The 23,190-nt window shown below is 41.9% G+C and overlaps 1 protein-coding gene across 2 annotated transcripts in view; it reads left to right on the top strand.

Moving 5' to 3' along the window:
• The window catches only part of STK24 (serine/threonine kinase 24), a 134,336-nt gene that overhangs the window by 1,447 nt on the left and 109,699 nt on the right, over positions 1-23,190 (top strand). For both annotated transcript variants that reach the window (XM_048853878.2, XM_048853882.2), the window contains exon 2: positions 14,925-15,155. In XM_048853878.2, coding sequence (XP_048709835.1) covers positions 14,925-15,155 — 231 coding nt within the window. The remainder of the gene's footprint in view (positions 1-14,924; positions 15,156-23,190) is intronic.

Raw genomic sequence — 23,190 nt, 5'->3', positions numbered from 1 at the left:
TTCTGTAACTTTCTCAAATTACCTTTGGAGTTAAATTTTTTTATATTTGGTTTTGGCTTAAAAGTGAATTTATTTCTGGTTAGTTTTCCATTGATCAAATACACTCATGTTTTTCTGGGCTAGCATAGCCTGGAGGTTTTAATCGAAAACTTAATTCGTATATCTTTAGAGGAAGATGTACTTACAAAAGTGTAGAGGGAAGATGGATGGGAAAGAGTTAAGAAATAATTAAGCATGGCATGTACTACACATGCACAGTGTTTTTGTTTTGTTTTTTTCTTTTAGATTGTGTGCACTCAGTCCAGTTATCCTTGTGCCCCGGAGGGCTCCTGACTTTCATGTATTCTGCCAAGTCATCCATCTCCTGCTGATACCCTTGAAATCACCCTTTATTTTTCAGAAGAATATTCTTAGGTGTTCAGTATGTCTGGGGATTGTTTAAAACAAGGCAATAAAATTTTAAATACTGTTTAACTGTTATGGCTGAATCTGAATTCAGAAAAGACATATTTCATTGTGTTTCTTGCAGGAATTGTAATTTAAACACACTGAACACTTTAAGCTCTGTAGGTGCTCAGATACTATGGTGGCCATATGAATACCTTGTCCCTAATCTTGCAAACACTTAACGTGCATATATATGTTTGCTTTAATTGAAAGCCAAGGGTAAAATTATGCTGCTGCTTTGCAGAATCAGGTCCCTATAGGGACAAGCTATACTATATGAAATATAATACAGAATATATACAAAGAGGCTATATGGCTTCATGGAACTTTAATTGCTTCTGATGGTACATTTTTAAAGCCTCATTTGTTACATTATTGCAATAGTGAATGCTATAGTTAAAGGTCACTTGCAAGTGATTTTAAAAAAGAATTGTGTGTGGCCTTTTGCTTTTCTATGCTATATAGACTTATATAAAGAAGGCCTGCTTTTTAAAATTTTAAATTGATACTTTCTAAGGTGAAAATAAGTAACTCCCTGTGATGGGATCTCCCAACCTGGGACTGTGGGACTGCTGTGCCCCCTTAATTTACTACTCTGTGTTCTCTCTCACAATGCCTTACTGGTGACAAGAAGCAAACCCCTCCAGGTGCTGTTATCACTCAGAATAAGCACATGTAGAGCCCCATACACAGCTAGATTACATGAATGCTCCCAGAGCCACTCACGAATCAAATAGAGCAAGGCACTATCCAAATCCCCCCAGCTCCCAGCCTTGTACCTCAGGAATATACCGTCTTGTACTACTCAAGACCCCGTCTTGAGCAATGCAAGCTTATTAATTGGTTCACCACTTCATCAATAGAAGGTGGATATACACCAGCCTTTGTAACCTGAGCAAATTTACCAAGCACTTCAGTCAAACTCACTGGTAAGGATAAACATTAAAATAAGTTTATTGATTAAAAATATAGGTTTTAAGTGATAGGCAAAAAGACATAGTTGTTACCAAAAAAAAAAAAAAAAAAAAAGCACGCAGGCTAAATTCTTAACCTTATTAGACTAAGGAATATCTGGACTAAGCAGTTTTTCTCACCCCACTGGATACTGCAGGTTGGATGTGGTCTTTTATACGCAGGCTTTCCCTGTTAGCCTGGGAACCAGTCTTCTCAGCTGCAGCATTCTCGTTGCCTTCAGCGTAGGTGGGAGAAGAGACAGACAAACCATTTGGCCTCTGTCCTATATTTTACTTTACTAGTGAAAGCTTTACACAGCTTTTTACTTTACTAGTGAAAGCCTTACACAGTAATACACTTAACCTCTATTTATTAACAAAAAGAAAAGGAGTACTTGTGGCAACTTAGAGACTAACAAATTTATTTGAGCATAAGCTTTCGTGAGTTACAGCTCACTTCATTGGATGCCAAAACAGAATACACATGCTAAGCATACAATGCTCACCACTCCCAATAAGGCAGATGAACTTTTCCGAATGGCCTGTCAGGATCAGATCATCTGGGGACTCCAGTTTCTGCATGGTGTGATTGGCAGGGTGTTGAGGCCTGGCAGCTCTGATCTTGGGGCTGTGTCCTAGAGTTGGTTCCAGAGAATTTCATTTTGGACCCCAGTTTATATCATGAAACTTGAGTCCTGCTTACCTGTACCATCACGAGTCATTTTACTAAAGTATTACAAAATAATTCTTTGACCAATACTAACATATGGTGAAACAATTCTTTACCCAATCATACCCCACCACCCTAGTTGATTTACACCTACCAAAATTGTTTATGTAACAGACAGAAACAGTCAAAGAACCAGACAGACATACAGATAAACAATAGAGAGGTAGGGACCATAAAGGTAAAATGATAAAGAAGTAGAGATTTCACACCCACAACTGTTGATAAGTGATTGACAGCATTCTCTCTGGCAAGCAAACAAAGTTTTCTTTAAACATCTTAAGATCTGTTGTTTTTTTTTTAATCTGGGGATGGTTGGTACTATTACCATAGGATCTCTTTCTTAACAGCCTGATATTCCTTTATTTTAATGTAGTTTAGATGGAATGTGAGGATGTGACTCATTCAAATTAAGGCTCACCCCCAAATTTAATCAGCAGTGTGCTTCTTTGTGGGCCCTCCCCCTTCTTTACACATGACCTTTATCTTTCTACTTCAGGAAAGCTTTTCACTCACTTAAAGCCTGTGGAATTTAGCAAGGCTGGTCAGTGGAAAGTCTCTCGTGGCCTACAAATTAAATTTCCTCAGTGTTTTATCCCTGGAACTGTAGTCTAGATCAGTGGTTCTTAACTAGGGGTACGTGTACCCTTGCTGGTACTCAGAGGTCTTTCAGGCGGTACATCGACTCATCTAGATATTTGCCTAGCTTTACAACAGGCTATGTTAAAAGCAATAATAAAGTCAGTACAGACTAAAATTTCATACAGAAAATGACTTGCTTATGCTGGTGTATATACTATCCACTGAAATGTAAGTACAGTATTTATATTCCAATTGATTTATTTTATAATTATATGGTAAAAGTGAGAAAGTAAGCAATTTTTCAGTAATATTATGCTGTGATGCTGTTTGTATTTTTATGTCTGATTTTTGTAAGCAAGTAGTTTTTAAGTGAGTTGAAACTTGGGGGTACGCAAGACAAATCAAACTCCTACAATAGTCTGGAAAGGTTGAGAGCCGCTAGGCTAGATCTAACTCAAGCCTTCAGATGAGTGGAAGCTAGCAATTTCAGTTTAATTTCTACAATAAAATACTGTTAATTAGGGCTGTCAATTAATTGCAGTTAACTCACGTGATTAACTCAAAAAAGTCGTGATTAGTTGCAGTTTTAATCGTATTGTTAAATAATAGAATGCCAATTGACTAAGTGGACTTGTAGGCACTAAAGCTTTTTGCATTGTTTTGTTTTTGAGTGCAGTTATGTGACAAAAAAAAATCTACATTTTTAAATTGCACTTTCACGATAAAGAGGTTGCACTACAGTACTTGTATGAGAACTGAAAAATACTGTCTTTATCATTTTTACTGTGCAAATATTTGTAGTAAAAAATAATATAAAGTGAGCAGTGTACACTTTGTAGTTGAAATCAATATATTTGAAAATGTAGGAGAACATCCAAAAATATTTAAACAAATGGTATTCTATTATTGTATAACTGTGCAGTTAATCGTGGTTAATCTTTTTAATTGTGCAATTAATCGCGATTAATATTACTGTAAGGGAGTCTAAACAAGGATAATGCAGGTGGAATTTTTTGGTTTTCCTTCCCCCATCCCTTCCCACACGCACCTCAAAAGGTATCAGATTAAGTGATGTTTTTGTTAGTATTCAGTTTCTTTCTCTTTTCAGAATTTACAGATTGTTTCAGGGAGTTGGGCTTTCTCTTACTGATTGATTATTTATGTGCAAGATATCTGTACATAGCATTACAGAAGCAGACAATATCAGACTGCACTTAAAAGTAAACATATTACTGTGGGCCGAGCTACACCGGCCAGATGGGCCTCAGCCTCTTAAACAGTTAACCGTTTAAATGACATTGCTGTCATGTATCTAAAATATTCTGGTCTCTGCTTTGTAGCATACTGATGGTGTCAGAGAGGATGATAAGAGACTAGAGGAGAAGCCATACATAAGAGGGTAGGGGAGAGGAAGTGTCCTGGTCATAAGCCACTGACTCAAATCCCAAAGAACACTCCAGAGATGGTGTATAGGTGTTATATTGTTTTGTCTAGATTTGTATATATCTTGTGTTATTTAAAGTGTAATTGTGTATAAAACAAACATATACCAAAAAAACCACAACCATCAAACAAAACCTTGCTAACCCTTTGTGTTATATACTTAAATTATCATGTGTCCTTGAAGAGGTAAATGATAAACCAGATTTGAGCTCTGGAAAAGGGTGTGCTTAAGCTAATGGAAAAGGAGGACTTGTGACACCTTAGAGACTAACAAATTTATTTGAGCATAAGCTTTCGTGAGCTACAGCTCACTTCATCGGAGCTGTAGCTCATGAAAGCTCATGCTCAAATAAATTTGTTAGTCTCTAAGGTGTCACAAGTCCTCCTTTTCTTTTTGCGGATACAGACTAACACGGCTGCTACTCTGAAACCTGTCCTTAAGCCAATGGGGAGCCTCTGATAGCCAGCACTAGTGATAGAGACTAGGTAGTTGGACCACAGGGACTCAGCTATCAGAAGGGGTGCTAGATGGAGGATCTGTAGCCTGAGGTTGTGTCTATAGACCCAAAATCAGAGGCAGGCAAACCTTCCTATGAGATAAGGATGCGCAAAAGATTGACTTTTGCTGGGGTCCTCATCCAGTGTACTCATAAGTACTCTTGGTATCTGGATGGTGAATTTCCAAGATGTTATGACCAAGAACCAACATAATCTTTGGGGATAGATGCTACCTGTAATCAGTTTCCTTTTTGAAGAGTAGAAAAACAAAGCAAAAAAGCTAGTGACTCAGCTGTATGTAGCGTCTATGCATGTCCTACAAGTGAATTACAACAATCTGGCTTGTAGCGGGACTGCTCCTATTTTTCTGAGGTGGCACTCTGGAGTCAAATTTTCTGGTCGTATGTGTAAGGTTAAGGCCTATGTGAGACCGCCTGTGTGAAGTGGAAGGGTCTTTGCAGCCTCAAAAATGGATGAAATACTAAGAAAATGGACAAGTCCACCAGGTAAGATGACGCCAGTAAAATAAGTAAATTTTAAACATTGGTTTATTTCAGGGTTAGATAAATTTTGAAGTTTGAATTCAGATAATATTTTTCATGGGGAACATAGCTCTAAAATCAGATGTAATTGCATTTGTGATTGGTGAATATTGTTTATACATGAAAAGAGGAAAATTAGACAGAGAAAACATGTCTCAGATGGGGGTAATGTAGTTGAAAGTTTAATCTTCTTTACTTCAAGTGGAAATTCACAAAGTGGTGGAGAGGCTAGGAGAGGAAGCAGTGAAGATATCTATAGGGAAATCTCTGGAGAAATTAATGTAAAGGATTAGAAACATTTCAGAATGAATTATTTTTTTTTTAATTTTCTCTTAGCTGCATAGAATCGGAATGGAATAGGTTCCCAGAGAGGATTGAATATATGAAATTAAATTCAGAAACCACAAAGGGGGAGAATAATGTAGTGTCACGGTTCTTTTTGTAGTATAGTTTCAGCATGGATCCTTACTTTTCTCTAGTCAATAGTCTTAAAAGAAAAAATGAATTTAGTAGGTTATATATTAGGGATGTAGAAGCATAGTCTTACCGGTTAACTGCCTTAACCATTAACCCCAACGTCAGCCGGAGTGGGCCGAGCTGCGCTGGCCAGATGGGCCCCAGCCTCTTAAACAGTTAACTATTTAAATGACATATTTTTAATGGTATTTACATCCTTATTGTATATAAAATCAACAAAATGGTCTTAAGAACGTGAGATTATGGAAAGTGATTGTTTTCACTGTAAGATACATATTTTGTTTATCAAAGGTATTCAACTCAACTACAGAATAAATTAGTCTCTTCCTCTTAGTGAACAAAAATAGATATGAGAGACATTATAATAAAAAATGATCCAGATCACTGCTGGTATAACACTTTGGTGTTTTTGCAGCCCAGATGTTTAACATGAGCTTGCAATAGGTGATTGTATTAAAAATGAGGCTGTTATAGCAGGAAAACCATGTGGATTCTAGGAGGCAAATGACCCAATTTCTTTGTTAAAAGTGACAGGTAGGACACAGGATGTGAAGATACAGGAAGCGTAGTTTCATCCCTTCACATTTTGGGAGGGAAGTATTTTCTGACAACTACGGCGAGTTTTTTTTCCTTCCACAGTAATGCTACAGTGAGGGTGCAACACCTCTGAAACAGTGGCTTTTCTTACTATTCAGCCTTCCAGTGAACTGGAATGTATAGAAAGAGTGACTAAATTCTGAAATGTAGATTAGTATAGGTCAATACACAGCATTAGTAAATAATGGCTTTAAAAATAAAATGGAAGCAGATTATTACATCATCATTTTAAAATTCTTGAGGGCACCTATGTACTTTTCTTTCTTTTGCTGTCATGCGTCTAAAATATTCTGGTATCTGCTTTGTAGCATACTGGTGGTGTCAGGTTTTTTTTTATCACACACTTGATGACTGAACAGGTTTTTCACTTCCAGTAGTTTAATTAAAAAAAAAAATGCCACAAATATAATAGAGGGTGGAGAGAGAATGCATGATGATGTGCTATAAAAGTTATATCAGCTTGAATCTGAGATGACTGTATTACTCACAAGTGGTGTGTAGACGGGTCATTCAATAAGGCTTTTATACTATGCCACTGTATTTTGTATATGTCACATGTAAAATAGCTTTTCTGTAACAAATGTTCTACAATTTTAAAACATTTTAATGGGACTGTTTTGTATCTTTTGTCTGAAAAACCCAGGTGGTTTATGGTTTGATGCTGAAACTGTGTAGTTCCGTTAACTTCAGTTGGATTTGTTGGTGCTTAACATTTCTGAAAAACAGACTATTCTCTGTCAGTTCAGCTTACTTTTTATAGCTTTCTGTATTTAAACAGTTGTGACTTTAAGACATGGCTTTGTAGGAACTTCCAGGGCTGGAAGTAGGGTCCCACTGAGTATCTGGGAACCTCCCCGCAGGGTGATGCTAAATGTTGCCTATTCTGGGCCTCAGACCTTTGTAACTTCCTTGGAGGAAGAAAGGAGGGGAACTTACACACTAGGGGGAAGAAAACTTTTGTGACAAGTTTAAAGCTGTTTAAAAACTTGGGCTAGGTCCATAAAAGGATATACATGCCTAAGTCCAACTTTTAGGTGCCATTGACATCCTTTAAAACCCTCTGCTCAGGTGCTGCCTAACTCTAGGCACCTAGGTTTCTGCTGTTAAAGTTCTCTAGGTGTCTGAAAATCTGCCAGAGAGTATATCCTAGCTTCCTCACTCTAGCCATTCTCATGCCTAATCCCCAATGGGATCCTCAAATTAGGCATAGCCTGTGGTACCTGGTCTGGTAGGCATTCTCAGAGCATGCTTAAAAGGAGGATGAGAAATTGATGCTGGTACCCCACTTACAACTTTTAGCCCAGTGATTGGAGCAATCACCTGGGATGTAGTAGATCTGAGTTCAATTCCCTACTCTGCCTGATAAGGAGAAGGGATTTCAGTTTGGGTCTCCCCATTCCCAGGGAGTGCCCTATCCACTGAGCTTTGAGGTATTCTGTGGTAGGTCTCTCTTAATCTCTCCTGTTGAAATTGTTCCATTGTGTGTGTGTATAACTAAATATTCACTGGGCCAGAGACTGAGTGATTACATTCCAGTCATGAGGGCCCTCGTCTGGGAGGTGGGAGACCCAAGTTCCAACCTTCTGTTCCAATGAATATTTAATTATTTATACACAGTAGAACAGCTTCAACAGGAGAGAGTGAGACCTGCCCCAGAATACACGATAGCCAATTAGGGCACTCTCCAAGCAATGGGGAGACCCATGTTCAGATCCCTTCCTCCCATCAGGCAGAGGTGGGATTTGAACCTGGGTGTGTCTCATCCTCAGTGAGTTCTCTAACCACTGGGCTAAAAGTTATAAGGGGAGGTGGTGCCTCCTTATCTTCCTGTGTTTTGTATAAGAAAGGACTTAGGTGCCTAACTTCAGGAGACAGGGTTTACAGTCTCAGTCCCTTTGAGGGGTGGGTCTTAGGCCACACCTTTTTCCTTGGCATTTCCTACTGGCTAATTTAGGTGTCTCTTTATTCAGCATGCTGGCTTTTATGGATCCCATTGTTAGGCACCTAGCTCTCCCTGTGCAATATTCTAAGAAACGTGGGCTCTTAATTTACGGCTGTGGAATCCACTGGCTGGCAACGTGCCTAAGTGCTCCTACTGACACGTTCCGGGGTGCAATCCAGACTAGTGAGGGGTTGTGTCACTGCCTGCCCTGCAATCTTGGGTGCCTCAGAATGCTTTGCTGCTGTAGCTCCCTACCAAGGCTGCTCACAAACAGCCTAAGAGCATGCAGGTCACATCCTGAGTGTCTCTGTGTAGTTGCAGCCCTGGTCCAGAAACTCTGACCCCAGAATCCTGTCAGCAATACTCCAGTCATACTCTGGCCTCCACCAGTCTGGGTTACTGCTTGCGGGATGACCCCAACACACTCCCAGTCCTGAATTTCCTCCAAAATATGTGTTCTGCACTGTCCAGCCCTTTCTTGGACAGTTTAGACATGAAAGGTCCTTTGCCCCTGTGAAGGGTCAATATTCAACAGTTTGCTACTTTAACTGGAGTTCTCAAACAATTCAGTTTAAATGCTACACTGGATTAGTTTAGATTAAAAATAAAACAAGTTTATTTAACTGTAAAGAGATTTTAATTGAATGCAAGTTAGGGATGTAAAATATTAAACAATTAACCAATAAGTATTAATCTTACTGTTAACCCTCCCTCATTCATCCACCTTCTTCCGGCTGATGATCAGCTGATAGAAGTCCTTGCTGGGGGCCAGGGCCTGTGCATGGGTCTCAAACAGGTTCTCCTGGCAACCAGGAAGGGACGGGCATCACGAGAGGTCACTGGGAGCCCAGCCCCCTGTTAAAGGGGCTGGGTTGATATTAACGCTCTAGCCCAGCGGGGTCTTTGCCCCAGCAGTGGGGAGGGTTCTGTATACCCCTTTGTTGGTAAAAACAGTCCCTCCAGCCCTGCTGACCTGAGGGGAAATACTTACATGGACCCATGGGTGATTACGCTGGTGGAAGGATACTGCTTGCTAGACCAAGAAATGCCTGGCAGTACAGGGAAGCAGGAAGAACAAACCACAGGTCCAGGGGCTTCGTGAGGGGTGGCTAGCCAGGCAGGGGGAGTGCGTTTAGGCAGAGGGAAGGGCAGGGACTGTGGGCCTCATGGGGGGAGGGCGTTAAGTAGTTCCCGGCCTACCCCTGTACCACTGGAAGGGGTTTGGCTGCAGAGGTGGAAGGTGCGCTGGTCCGTGCTGTGGCTTCAGCTGATAATTGAAAGGAAGGGAAGCTGCTGCTGGAGTGGCACAGAGCGGCTGCGGAGGCTGCATCATGTGCCTGGGGCCCCTCTCCCTATTCGAGGGTACTGAGAATGCGAGGGGGGTGCTGGGCCCCCTTAACTGCCCAAGGTCTCCTGGCTAGACCTGTTGTTACCCCTGTATAAGCTCAGCTGCCCTTTCCCATCTGTCCGGGGCAGGGGAGAGGTGCCATTCTACGCATTGTGAGGCCTGAATCGGTTAACTGGTTAACCAATGTAATTTTAATAGTTTAAACGAGTACTCCTTAAAATGATATTTACATCCTAAGTATAAGGTATTGAAGTCAGAAATGGTTACAAGGGAAATAAAGATAAAATGTTTTTTAGTAGCTAAACTTAACAAGCTTGACTTGGTTCAAGATAAAATTCTTATCACAGGTTCCCAGCAACATTGGTAACAAATTCTCAGGTCAGGATCTCTCTCCTAAGTCAAAAGGCTGGTTCCTTTGTCATCTTAGGAAAGAGAAAGAGATAGCTTGAGGTGTTTTTGCCCCTCACTTTTATAGTCTGTCACCCTTTGAAATGCATTTTCCTGAGGGTTACCCCTATATAAAGTTCATTCCAGCTGTAAGGACAGAGACAGAGTCTCGTCATGAAAGAGGTTCCATGCTGTTGTTTGCTAAAAGGCAGATTGATCTATTCCTGCCCCCCTTCTTTAACAAAGACTGGTCACTTGACAGGTGATTGCTAGTCAACTTTGATGACACCTGGCTAGAAGTGCCGGCTTGTCCTTTGTCTTTGAGAAATAGGTTTTACCCCCTCCCCAAACTTGTCTGGTAAACACATTTTAGTCATCATCTCATCGTATGTTCATAACTCTTAATGTGCGTTTTGTACATACATTATACAAGAATATTAATAATCACTGTGTTGTTTTCAAATAGTACCTCACAAAGCATATATTTTATACAAAGATTATTTCAATAGGGTGTAGAGTAGTGGTGGGCAGCCTGCGGGCTGCACACAGCCCATCAGGGTAATCTGCTGGCGGTCTGCCAGACAGTTTGTTTACTTTTGCATGGCTGCCGGCAGCTCTCAGTGCCCACAGTTCGCCGTTCCCGGCCAATTGAAGCTGTGGGAAGTGGCGGCCAGCATGTCCTTGTGGCCCGCGCCGCTTTCCGCAGCTCCCATTGGCCAGGAACGGTGAACCGGGGCCAGTGGGAGCTGCCAGTGGCCGTGCAAATGTAAAAAAACTGGCGGCCTGCCAGTGGATTACCCTGATGGGCTGCAGGTTGCCCACCACTGGTGAGGGGCTTGAGTACGGGGTGTATTTGGTCACAGTCGCCTTTGGAATGTTACTTATAGTCAGAATGAAGCAAAGTGATCAAAGTGAATGACAAATGCAATTTATCACAGATACAATTGTGCGTATGTATGTATACATCTGTATCTGTATAAATATCGACAGTGTCTGTAATGGGTATTGTTGATATCCCACAACTGTTCTCTGCTACATTTTAGTTCAGTAGTTTTTCTTTTGGTTGTGACATCTTAAAGATCTGCCACAAAAATCTAGTGCAAATTAAACAGATCTTTTAGTAGTAACATTGTCTCAATTTTTGTTTAACTGGCTTGGATTGAGGCATAGTTTTTGAAAAAGAATCAGTAGCATATTTCTTAATTGAATAATAATAGTCTAAGTTTGTACGAAAGACAGAAAATGGGGAGGACAGGGTGTGTGTATATGTTAGGAGAACTGTACTGAATAAAAATGATTCCCTGCTTTTCTTTTTAGAATTTATAAATTTCTGAATTAAATAATTGAAACTCATAGAATCATAGAATCTCAGGGTTGGAAGGGACCTCAGGAGGTCATCTAGTCCAACCCCCTGCTCAAAGCAGGACCAATCCCCAATTTTTGCCCCAGATCCCAAATGGCCCCCTCAAGGATTGAACTCACAACCCTGGGTTTAGCAGGCCAATGCTCAAACCACTGAGCTATCCCTCCCCCCATGTAACTCATTTTACACCTGGTGAAATAATATTTAACTCCTTGGCACTGGCTAAATGCATCTTCATTAAGCAAATATTTTGCTAATATAATCCTTAAAATGCAGCAGTCACTGCTATCATTAGGCGAATTGTGTTCACCAGGACACATCCCAAGAGTGTAGTTACCCCAATTAAGGTGAATTTATAGTACTGTAAGTGAAAGTTGCATCCCTTTTGTTGTAAAAACTTCCAGAAATTAATCTGGAATTCACAAGGTCTTATTTTCCATGGAACATATTTAATAGAGTATTGTAGCTGTCATCTTAAAATTTGTAGTTGGACGATATCCCCATTCACCTTGAAAATTTTATAAGATGGCGTTTTTTATTTGTGAAGAGATGGCAGCCCTAGATAATAGATCGAAATATTTGAAATATCATTTGTAGTTAACATCTGCTTTTTAAAAAATGATAGTAAGACTAGATGCAACTGAGTACAGTTGACCACAGTTTATTCTCTGCATCCTGCTTCTGTCTTAAATTTAAGTTTCCCACCTGCTGCAGGAAATAAGTCCTTCCTGCATATAATTGAAAGCAAAACTGTTGCAGACTGTAGGGGGGAGAAAGGCCACAAAACTTTGCTCTGCAAAATCTTTCTTGGAAATAATTGTTGCTGATGCTGTTGAAACGATCACCTCAAAGTAAAGAGAAACGATATATTGAATTTGAAGGCTTGAGGCTTCTTTATGACAGATCTGCATGAACTGGTTTCATATTGTGTCTAAATATGTGTCAGTGCTGCTGCCAAGAAAATATGTATATACACAGCTCTGTGAGGAATGTAGTGAAGATCAAAGCTGCTTGTGGAGAGCTGAACTGAAATTCAACCAAGTCAAGGTGAATAGATTGCAGATAGCCTTTGGTGGCTGGTGAACAATAAAATGATGACTAGGAAAGCTTTGACAATGCTACTAATGAATGAAATGCCTGTGTTTGTACAAAGACTAGAGGTAGTGAAGAAAACATGCTTGCTGATTACATTTGACCAGAGTTCATACTTGAAGTCTTAGGTTATTAGTAGGGCCCTACCAAATTCACGGTCCATTTTGGTCAATTTCACGGTCATAGGATTTTAAAAATTGTAAATGTCATGATTTTGGCTATTTAAGTCTAAAATTTTACAGTGTTGTAATTGTAGGGTTTCTGATCCCAAAAAGGAGTTGAGGGAGGGTTGCAAGGTTATTGTGTGTGTGTGGGGGGGTGTTGCGGCACTGCTACCCTTCCTGCTGCGCTGCCGCTGGCAGCGGCTGCCTTCTGAGCTGGGCAGTTGGAGACCAGTGGTTGCTGCCAGGAGCCCCAGCAGCAGTGCAGAAGTAAGGTTGGCATGGTATGATATTGAGCTATGCCCTCAGTCAGCAGCTGCCATTCTCCAGCTACCCAGCTCTGAAGGCAGCAGCACAGAAGGGTGGCATAGTATATACTTCTGAACTGCTGCTGGCAGGGCACCGCCTTCTGAGCAGGGTGCCTGGCCAACAGCCGCTGCTCTCTGGCCATCAAGCTCTGAAGGCAGGGCAGTAGTAAGGGTGGTAATAATGCAACCCCCTCTAAGATAACATTGTGACCCCCTTGCAACTCCCTTTTGGGTCAGGACCCTGAATTTGAGAAACTCTGGTCTCCCCTTTGACGTCTGTATAGTGTAGGGTAAAAGTACACAAAAAAACAGATTTCATAAGGGGGAGACCAAATTTCATGGTCTGATGGATTTTTAATATCTGTGAATTTGGTAGGGCCCTAGTTATTAGGGAAAAAAATAGACCTGTTAATATGCTTTGAAATGCTTTCATTTCCACATGCATGACCAAATTGAAAGCATGGTGGATTAATTTAAAGTAAAGCAATTTTAAATTACCAATTTTAATAATTTAAATCAGCAAGTAGGAAACCTTGATTTAAATAATCAGTTTTAATCATGTTTTGTATTTGTACTTTAGTTATTGTCCTAAGAGAGAGTGATTCTCATTGGTTGATTACCATTAAAACATGTTGCTTTGAAACTAAATATAGTTTTTACATTGAATTTGGTGTTGCTTGTCACTAACCAGGAGGATGCACTATATCTTCCCCATTTATTTAAGCAATTATAAAGTTTAACTTAGAGTTATTCAGATTTTTACTTTTTATTATGTTAGAAAATGGTGAATGATGCATTTTCTTATTTAACTAGATGTGATTTGTATCAAATTGCATTTGGATGGAGATTGGAATTCAATTAAAATGCACAAAAACACATTTTCAAATTTTTTTTAGTTGAATGAAATTACTTTAAATGTTTTGGATACATAATAAACAAAAAGTAAGTTTATCAAAACATGTTTTGCATTTAAAACTAAATGATATATTAAATAAAGGAAGCATTATCTACAGTGAATTGAACTGGTTGATTGTTTCTGGTCAAATTGTCCTTCAAGATTTTAGAACTAGTAGATCTCATCCTCTCACACCTAGTTTTTATTCATATATTGGAGGAGGAAAACGAGCTTTTCAGCTTTTTCAGCTCCCAATTGGTTTCTTAATTTTGGATGAACTAGTTATTGAAGTGAACTAGTTGAAGAAACTGCATGCATGAAGAAAATGCATGAAGAGGCTATCTATTGTCAAAAACTCGTTTAGCATTTAACAAACTGATTCTAGGTGCTTAGCTAGTGACATTCATGAGTTCAGTGGTTTGACTTTCTTTAAAACTTGTCAGCAGATGTGTATTGTTTAATATTACTTGTTGTATTTAATACAGAGTATTTTAATAGATTATAATAAGTGTAGACCTTAACATAGGTTGTCAATTTCAAATTTTAAAAGCTGTATTTAATTTTAAAAAATTCAATTTAAATTAAAAAAAAAAGGTTTAATTAAAAAAAATCGTTGATTTTTATCCACCCTGAATGACAGCTTGGATGAGCAGATAGTATTAAAAAAGAGGAGCTTATACTTATTAGGCAGTATTGAACTTTTTGTATAAGCCCTCCTTTTCCTCAAAAGGGATGGACTTGACTAAGTTAAACTAGATTGCTGGTACAGAAAACTGACAAGGTTTTGGGTAACCATTTAAATTAGAATTTGGAGGAAGGCTGACAGGTACTGAGTAGCAATTGGGTTGCATTAAAAAATCTGCTAAAAAATCAGTAATTCAAAGATACCTTTGTATCCGGTAAAGAATGGAACACAAATTGCATCTGAACTGGAGGAGCAACAGGTTGAGAGCACAGCGGTAAATTGTGGAAAAACAGAAAAATAAAGCATGCAGAAAAGACAGATAAGTTCTAGAGGCGGGAGAGTAGCATTATACATAAAAGATTCCATAGGATCTAATGAGTTGTGGAAAGTCACTAATCTTTGTCTTTAGAAGCATTAACATTTTTGTTTGTAACACTGCAAGTATTGAATATCTTTTTCTTTTTGTAAATTTAACAGAATCTAAAAGCAGATCCAGAAGAACTATTTACAAAATTGGAGAAAATTGGCAAGGGCTCTTTTGGTGAGGTTTTTAAAGGAATTGACAATCGGACTCAGAAAGTGGTTGCTATAAAAATTATTGATCTCGAAGAGGCGGAAGATGAAATAGAGGACATCCAACAAGAAATCACAGTGCTGAGTCAGTGTGACAGTCCTTATGTAACCAAATATTATGGATCCTATTTAAAGGTAAGATGATGCTTGTTTTTGTGTTTTACAGTGAAAGGTTTTGTTCAGCCATCAAATTTTTATGGACAAGGACATCAGTAGAATAGCATAATAGTTTTCAATAGAAAGGGAAATATTTTCTTTTAACCCTAAAAACAGCGTGAACTGTTTATAGTTTGTGAAGAGTCTGCTTCAAGACCCAGCTTAAGAATAAAATAGTGTATGTGTCTGTTTTGCCACTTTACTCAAAGGCAGGAAGAAATCAAATTTGTTTAAGTAACAGACACGTCTTTGGGGACATTGAGGTCAAGCAGTAGTATATTTAGATCAGTCTAAACTTAGAATATTCTCACTCTTCAATTATTGTTCAATTTTAGAATGCATTGAAAATGTAATAAAATTGCATAAAACAATTAGAAATAACTCAGTACCTGCTTTGTATCCAGGTTAATGTCAGGCCTTGATTTGTAGTAGTCTGTTTTTTTAAAACTGAGATTTGTTTATACTTGGTCCTGGTTTTGACCTGAATGGCTCAAAAAATTAATTTAACCTGTAACTTATTTGCAGAAGGTATTTAGCAGAGTAGCCTGAAATGAAGACTGATATATCCTGTATGGGTTTTGGTTGGTGCTTCATCTGAAATTACAAGCTTTACTGATCACCTCTTGGCTTTCATTTATTTTCTTTGAAATAATCCGCTTCTTGACAGTAAATCAGCTGAGATGAGTTTTAATAATGCCAAAGACAAAAAGGTATTTCTTCTCTGCAGAAAGATTCATGTTTGAGGTTTCTCTTATGCTTTCACATAGAAGGTAGCACAACTATGCTTGATACTTTTTGATGCTATTTTTCTCTGACTTTATCCCATTTGTGTTACTCAATTTTCTTTTTTTCACTGAGAGTGCATGCAGGAGCTTAAAGCTTTCATTTTTCTCTTGAAAAATGGCTTAGAAGCTAATCAAAGGGCAGAAAATATCCTAAATAAAAATTTTTGTCCACTTTTGCCATTCTAGGAATTTTCTACTTCATTTCTGAGGCTATGAATGCCCTTAAAAACAAAAACAGAAACAAAAAAAAACCCAACTCCTTATTAACCAATCAGGATTTCTGGGATCTTCAGTTGCTTGCATACTGAGAACAGATTTGCTCTTAGGATCCAGAAGATACATGACCATTCCCACTAGAACAGTCCACTGTGTGATTCCTTGTGGCACCTTAGAGACTAACCAATTTATTTGAGCATGAGCTTTCGTGAGCTGTAGCTCACGAAAGCTCATGCTCAAATAAATTGGTTAGTCTCTAAGGTGCCACAAGTACTCCTTTTCTTTTTGCGAATACAGACTAACACGGCTGTTACTCTGAAACCTGTGTGATTCCTGTGGCCTGGGTCTTGTTGTCTAGGGCAACTTGAGAAAAAGCCAATCACCGAAATTCAACCACATGGCAGCATGCATGGTTTTGGACCTGATTCCCCACCACTGACCTGATGCAAATTTAGGTATAGAGTAAGTCTAAAAAGCCGCTGGAAGGCTGTGAAGGCATATGGCCAAACAAAATGAATTGGGGTCCGCTTTTAGTCTTTCTCCACTCCCCTCTTGAAATCTCCTAAGTGTTGGTGGATATGTGAAACAGCGCCTTCAGAAAGGGCAAGATAGGAATTTCTCCTCTCGGGGATTAACTCACAGAATTCTGAGCCCTTCTTCCCTCTTTAAGGAGAAATCAATCTTTTCCTCATCCTTATTCACAAAGGAAATGTTCCAAATTCCCATAAAGTTCATTTCTCCTGCAGGACCAGTGGTGAATGTGCTTCTTATGGAGGACTGCAAGCATTAAACTGGTTTTATTTAACAGATCTGAATACGTGGTCATATTGTCTTGACATGAATGTAGTTCCTCCCAATGAGGATGACAATAAGGTGATGCTCTCCTTGAGAACGCACAACTTCATGAGGCAGTCAGAAAATATAAGGCTGAAACAATGCTGGTAGGAAAAAAAGATCTCTAACTACTCTTTCAGATGAAGGTGTTATGCCTTATATTGTAGTAGACACCATCCCTACCTTGAAGAGTTTACAATCTAAAACAGATGACTGGAATGCAATTTACAGACAAAATACAGGGGCATGATTGGGGTACATCTTGTGAGAGTGTGTGTGTGTGTATAGGGAAAGAGTGCAATGGGAATACATTTGGTCAGCACTCATTGGTCGAAGTGGGGCAGAAGAATGGTGTGCAGGGGGAAGTGGCTGTTGGTATAAGAGAAGGAAGGTGGGTAAAAGGAGACAAGGGCAATTAGTATAATGGACATGAATAATTAAGTTGACCAGCTGAAGGGTTGCTATGGCAGGACAGGCTTGGGATGAAGGGGGTGGGAGGGTCAAGAATCAGTGGCAATACAATAAATGAGGTGGGGGGGGGAATTAGTCTAGGTTTCAGAATTGAATGAGTTATGATCACATCAGGAGTTTATAAAGATATTGGCAGCTGCTGCAGTTCCCAGCGTAAATGAAAGAGGAGGCTTCTAGCCGTAGAACCCTGGATGGTTCTGATTGGGAATTCTGGAATTTTCTGACTTGACCCCTTAGCCCTTGGGTGCAGCTGGTGCTGACTGTTTGAGGTGGGAGCTCTGATGCTCTGGGGTTTCCTGAGTGCCCCTCTGTCCGTCAAGGTGCATTTCACTGCTTTACAGTCCATTTTCTTAGGCACCCCAATAGCGTCAGTGACCAGAAATTACTTTTGTTCTTAGGCTCCTTTTGCATACATAGTCTCCTATTAAGTGTTATCCATTCCCTTATGACTTTCATATATATTTGGACTTCTGTAAGAGATTTGATTTAGTATTATACAATGTTCTTGATTCATGATTAAAAAATAATTGTAGCACATATTAAAGGCATTAAAAACTGGCTGAGAGATCTCAAAGTAGTTGTAAATGGAGAATCATCTAACTGGGATTTTTCTAGTAGAGTCCCACAGGCATCTGTTTTTTCCCCCCAATGCTGTTCAGTGCATTAATGTGAAAGAAAATGTAAAATCATTGATAAAGTTTGTAGATGACACAAGAATTAGTGGAGTGGTAAATAACACACACATTAGCATGTGATGGTTGCTGGAACTGCTATCCTTGCTTTGGCAAGCCCTGTCAATGTTTTTCTGTTTTGCATGTTTCTGCTGTGACAAAGTTCCTGCTCTACTTTGGTGGGTCTTGCGCTTATTGGCGGATTTGCTCGCCTTGGAGTTTCACGGCAGCCCTCAGCTTGGCCATTTTTCTGAACCCACACTCCAGGTCGACTCCTCCTGTGTCTGACCAGGTGTTGGGAGGATTTGGGGGGAACCCTCTACTCCGGGTTCCAGCCCAGGGCCCTGTGGAATGCAGCTGTCTAGAGTGCCTCTTGGAACAGCTGTGCGACAGCTACAACTCCCTGAACTACTTCCCCATGGCCTCCTCCCAACACCTCCTTTATCCTCACCATAGGACCTTCCACCTGGTGTGTGATGATGCTTGTACACCTCAGTCCTCCAACAGTCTGCGTTCTCACTCTCAGCTCCTAGTGCCTCTTGCTCCTCACACGCACACCACAAACTGAAGTGAGCTCCTTTTTAAAACCCAGGTGCTCTGATTAGCTTGCCTTAATTGATTCTAGCAGCTTCTTGATTTGCTGCAGGTGTTCTAATCAGCCTGTCTTAATTGTCTCCATAAGGTTCCTGATTGTTCTGGAACCTTCCCTGTTACCTTACCCAGAGAAAAGGGACCTACTTAGCCTGGGGCTAATATATCTGCCTTCTGTTACTCTCCTATAGCTATCTGGCCTGACCCTGTCACATATCGCCCCCCCCTCTGCTCAACACTATGGGGTTGGGCAACTTGGGACGTCAGGCAGTGTACTCGTGACAAGCCATCTGCATTGCCATGGTGGCTTCCAGCCCGGTGTTGTATGGTGAATTGGAAAGGTTGTAGGGACAGGAACCATCTGGTCACCCTTGTGTTCTTCTCTTTATTTCGCTGCATCCACTGGAGGGGTGCGTGGTCGGTCACAAGGGTAAACTGTCGTCCAAGAAGGTAATAACGTAGTGTTTCCATGGCCCATTTCACAGCTAGGCACTCTTTCAACCACGGCATACTTCTGCTCTCTCGGGAGGAGTTTTCTGCTGAGGTAGAGGATTGGGTGTTCTTCATCTCTGACCATCTGTGATAGGACAGCTCCCAATCCTACTTCAGATGCATCTGTTTGTAAAATGAATTCTTTGTTGAAGTCTGGGGCTATAAGCACGGGGTTACTGTAGAGGGCTGTCTGTAGATCCATGAATGCTTTCTCTGTGGGATCTGTTCACTTCACCGTTTCTGGACCTCGGGCTTTTATCAGGTCTGTCAGGGGACTTGCTCTGGTAGCAAAATGGGGAATAAATCGTCGGTAGTACCCCACCACACCCAGGAATGCCAGGACTTGCTTTTTCCGATTCGGCTGGGGCCAATTTTGGATAGTCTCTAGTTTTGTTTAGTTGTGGCTTGACCATGCCCCTTCCTACAGTGTAGCCAAGGTATTTAGCCTCGGCTAGCCCTATAGCACACTTGGCTGGGTTGGCTGTGAGGCCAGCCTGTCTTAGTGTGTCTAGAACGGCTTCCACCTTTCCTAAGTGGGTTTCCCAGTCGGGGATGTGAATAATCACATCATCCAAGTATGCCGCTGCATAACTGGTATGGGGCCGTAGGAGCTTGTCCATAAGATGCTGGAAGGTGGCAGGTGCCCCATGCAGTCCAAAAGGAAGAACAGTATATTGAAACAGACCCTCTGGTATAGAGAATGCTGTCTTTTCTTTCGCATCTTTGGCAAAGGGAATCTGCCAGTATCCCTTTGTTAAATCAAGGGTGGTCAAAAATCGTGCATTGCCCAGGCGGTCAACTAACTCATCGATACGGGTTATGGGGTATGCATCGAATTTGGATATCTCACTCAGCCGGCGAAAGTCATTACAAAACCTAGTGGTGCCATTGGATTTGGGCACCAACACGATCAGGCTTGACCACTGACTGTGGGACTCTTCGATGACTCCCAGCTCCAACATCCTTTTTACCTCTGCCTTGATCTCCTCCCTTTTTGGTGCTGGGACCCGATAACGCCTTAAAGTTACCTTTGCCCCAGGGTCTGTGGTGATATGCTTCGCTGGTCCGGCCTGGTTTGGTTGAAAACACGTCCTGGTATCGGTTGATCATCTCAGTTACCTCCTTCTTCTGGTTTGGTGTCAGATCAGTGGATATCCTGATCTGCTCCTGCATACTACTTCCTTGGATCGGGGTCTCTTGGGCCACTACACACGCCTCTCGTTGGTGCCAAGGCTTTAAGAGGTTAATGGGATAAATTTGTTCTTGTTTCCGGCGTCTTGGCTGCTGTACCTTGTAGGTTACTTCCCCCAGGGTTTCAACCACCTCATAGGGCCCCTGCCATTGGGCCAAAAGCTTGCTTTCTGCCGTGGGTAGCAACACAATCACCCGATCCCCTGGTTGGAACTGTCGGACTTTTGCCTGGCGATTGTAATGGGTTCGCTGGGCCTCCTGCGCCTTTTCCAAACGTTCCCATACAATAGGGGTGACCCGGGCTATCCGTTCTCACATCTGCAACACATGGTCAATTATATTTCTCCCCTCATTGGGTTCCTCTTCCCAGATTTCTTTTGTAATATCTTGTATGCCACAGGGGTGGCGTCCATATAATAATTCAAAGGGGGAAAACCCAGTTGAGGCCTGAGGTACCTCCCGGATTGCAAACATAAGGTAGGGTAGTAGGGTAGGGTAGTAAGGTAGGGTGTCCCAATCCTTCCCGTCTCGAATTACCATTTTCCTTATCATTGTCTTGAGGGTTCGGTTAAACCTTTCTACCAGCCCATTGGTCTGCGGATGATAGACTGAAGTTCTCAGGGTATGTATATGGAGCAGTGTACAGAGGTCCTTCATTAGCTTCAACATAAATGGGGTACCTTGGTCTGTTAATATCTCCTTTGGTAGCTCCACTCGGGCAAAGATCCCCACCAACTCTTTAGCTATTGTTTTAGAGGCTGTGTTCCGCAGGGGGTAGCATAATCGAGTAGCATAATCCAGAATGACAAGTATATATTGGTGGCCCCGGGCTGTCTTCTCCAGGGGTCCCACTAGATCCATGGCTATTCACTCGAAGGGGACCTCTATGATGGGAAGGGGCACTAAAGGTGCCCTCAAGTGGGGATGGGAACTGTGCAGCTGACACTCCGGGCAGGATGCACAGTACCTCTGCACTTCTTCATATACTCCGGGCCAGAAGAATCGTCGCAGGACCCGTGCCAGGGTCTTCTCTACCCCCAAATGTCCCCCAAAAAGATGACTATGGGCCAGATTTAATACAGCATTCTGGTGTTTTTGAGGTACTAGGATCTGCTGTACCTTCTGTCCCTGTACTGGTGCAACCTGGTATAAGAGATTCTTCTTCATTATGAAGTAGGGTCCTGGTCCGTGGGTTTTCCCTTTCACTGGGACCCCATCTATTTCGGTCACCTCCTTCCTAATGTTGTCCTAACTTGGGTCTTCAGCCTAGTCCCGTCCAAAATTTCCTCTCCTGCGGCTAATCTGCCCGAGATCTAGGGGGCCAGTCTCTGTTGCCTCTACTGGTTCAGAGGCGTTAGGGTGTGGGTCAGACTCAGGTGCTTCTCCCTCCTTGGTGGCCTCCTTTTCAACTGCTCGGGTCCGCCTACCTACGAGAGTGACCCTCTGGCTTTGGGCCAGTATTCGGGTTCCCAAGGCCTTAGCTGCCCATCTTTCCCTTTTCATCTTTCTACGCTGTCTGGGAGTGGAGAACAAATCTGGGGATATTTCAGAGAAGGTTGGGGGTTGACAGTCTACTGTGGATGCCTCACTACTTTCAGGGCTTCCTCCTTTCTCCAATTGGGACACTGTGCAGTTGTGTCCCCACTCCCCGGAGGCATTACATCTGTATGAGCCCTAGGCATTCCCCGGTCTCTTGGTTTGGGTAGTCTAACATCACAATCCTCTTCCCCCTCAGTGCTCTGACTCTTGGTGGCTACTGGCGGGCCTTCAGCCCATCTCTTTTTCCACCTGGGTTCTGGTATCCCAGTCACCCGAGCTCCAGGGCTTGGTGCTGCTAGTTTAACCCAGGGTGCTTCTTCCTTAACTGGTCGGGTCAGCTCCCTTGCCATCCTTGGCCTTTCTACAAGCGCGACAACCTCGTCGTAGGTGGAGGGTTCGTTCTGGCTTACCCAGGAGCGAAGGTCTGGTGGTAGTCCTCTCATGTACCGGTCGATGACCAGAACCTCTAGTATCTCCTCCGGACTCCGGGACTCACTCAGTTCATAACCACTTTTGTGCGAGATGGATGAGGTCATATAATTGGACCCCGCGAGGTTTTGTTTTCCTGGTACCTCCACTCATGATATCGCTGGGCCCGTGCTGCGGTCATTACCCCAGATCTGGCCAGGATCTCTGCTTTCAGCTGGGGGTAGTCTGCCGCAGCCTCTTCAGGCAAATCATAGTCGGCCTTCTGGGCCTCCCCACACAGGAATGGAGTGAGGATGCCAGACCACTGTTCTTGGGGCCAAGCCTCCCGCAGGGCTGTCCTCTCAAAGGCCAGAAGGTATGCTTCTACATCATCTTCCTGCGTCATTTTCTGTGGCCAGTTGCTGGCCCGCATGATCTGCGTCCCATCATGGCCGCAGTTCAGCTCTGTAAGGGCCTTTACCTGGTTTACCAGTTCCCGCAACATAGCCCGGTCTTGAGCAGCCTGGTCCATCAGCAGGCGATTAGTCTCTTGCTGCAGCCACACTGCCTCCTTATGGGCGGCTGCCTGGACATGAATAGCCTCCTGCTGGGCAGCTGTGGCTTGTATCAGTGACCGCACTACCTCCTCTGTTGTAGTGGAAAAAAAATAAAAAAACCCTCTTCCCTTCCCCCCCCCCCCAACACCCTCCTTCTTCCGCCGCGCTGTGGACACCAGATCCCACTTCCAACACCAGTTGTGACAAAGTTCCTGCTCTACCTTGGTGGGTCTTGTGCTTATTGGTGGATTTGCTTGCC

This window comes from Caretta caretta, chromosome 1, assembly GCF_965140235.1.
Source record: "Caretta caretta isolate rCarCar2 chromosome 1, rCarCar1.hap1, whole genome shotgun sequence".
Lineage (NCBI taxonomy): Eukaryota > Metazoa > Chordata > Testudines > Cheloniidae > Caretta > Caretta caretta.
The sequence above is the reverse complement of the archived record's forward strand: the minus strand, read 5'-3'. Positions and strand labels throughout refer to the sequence as shown.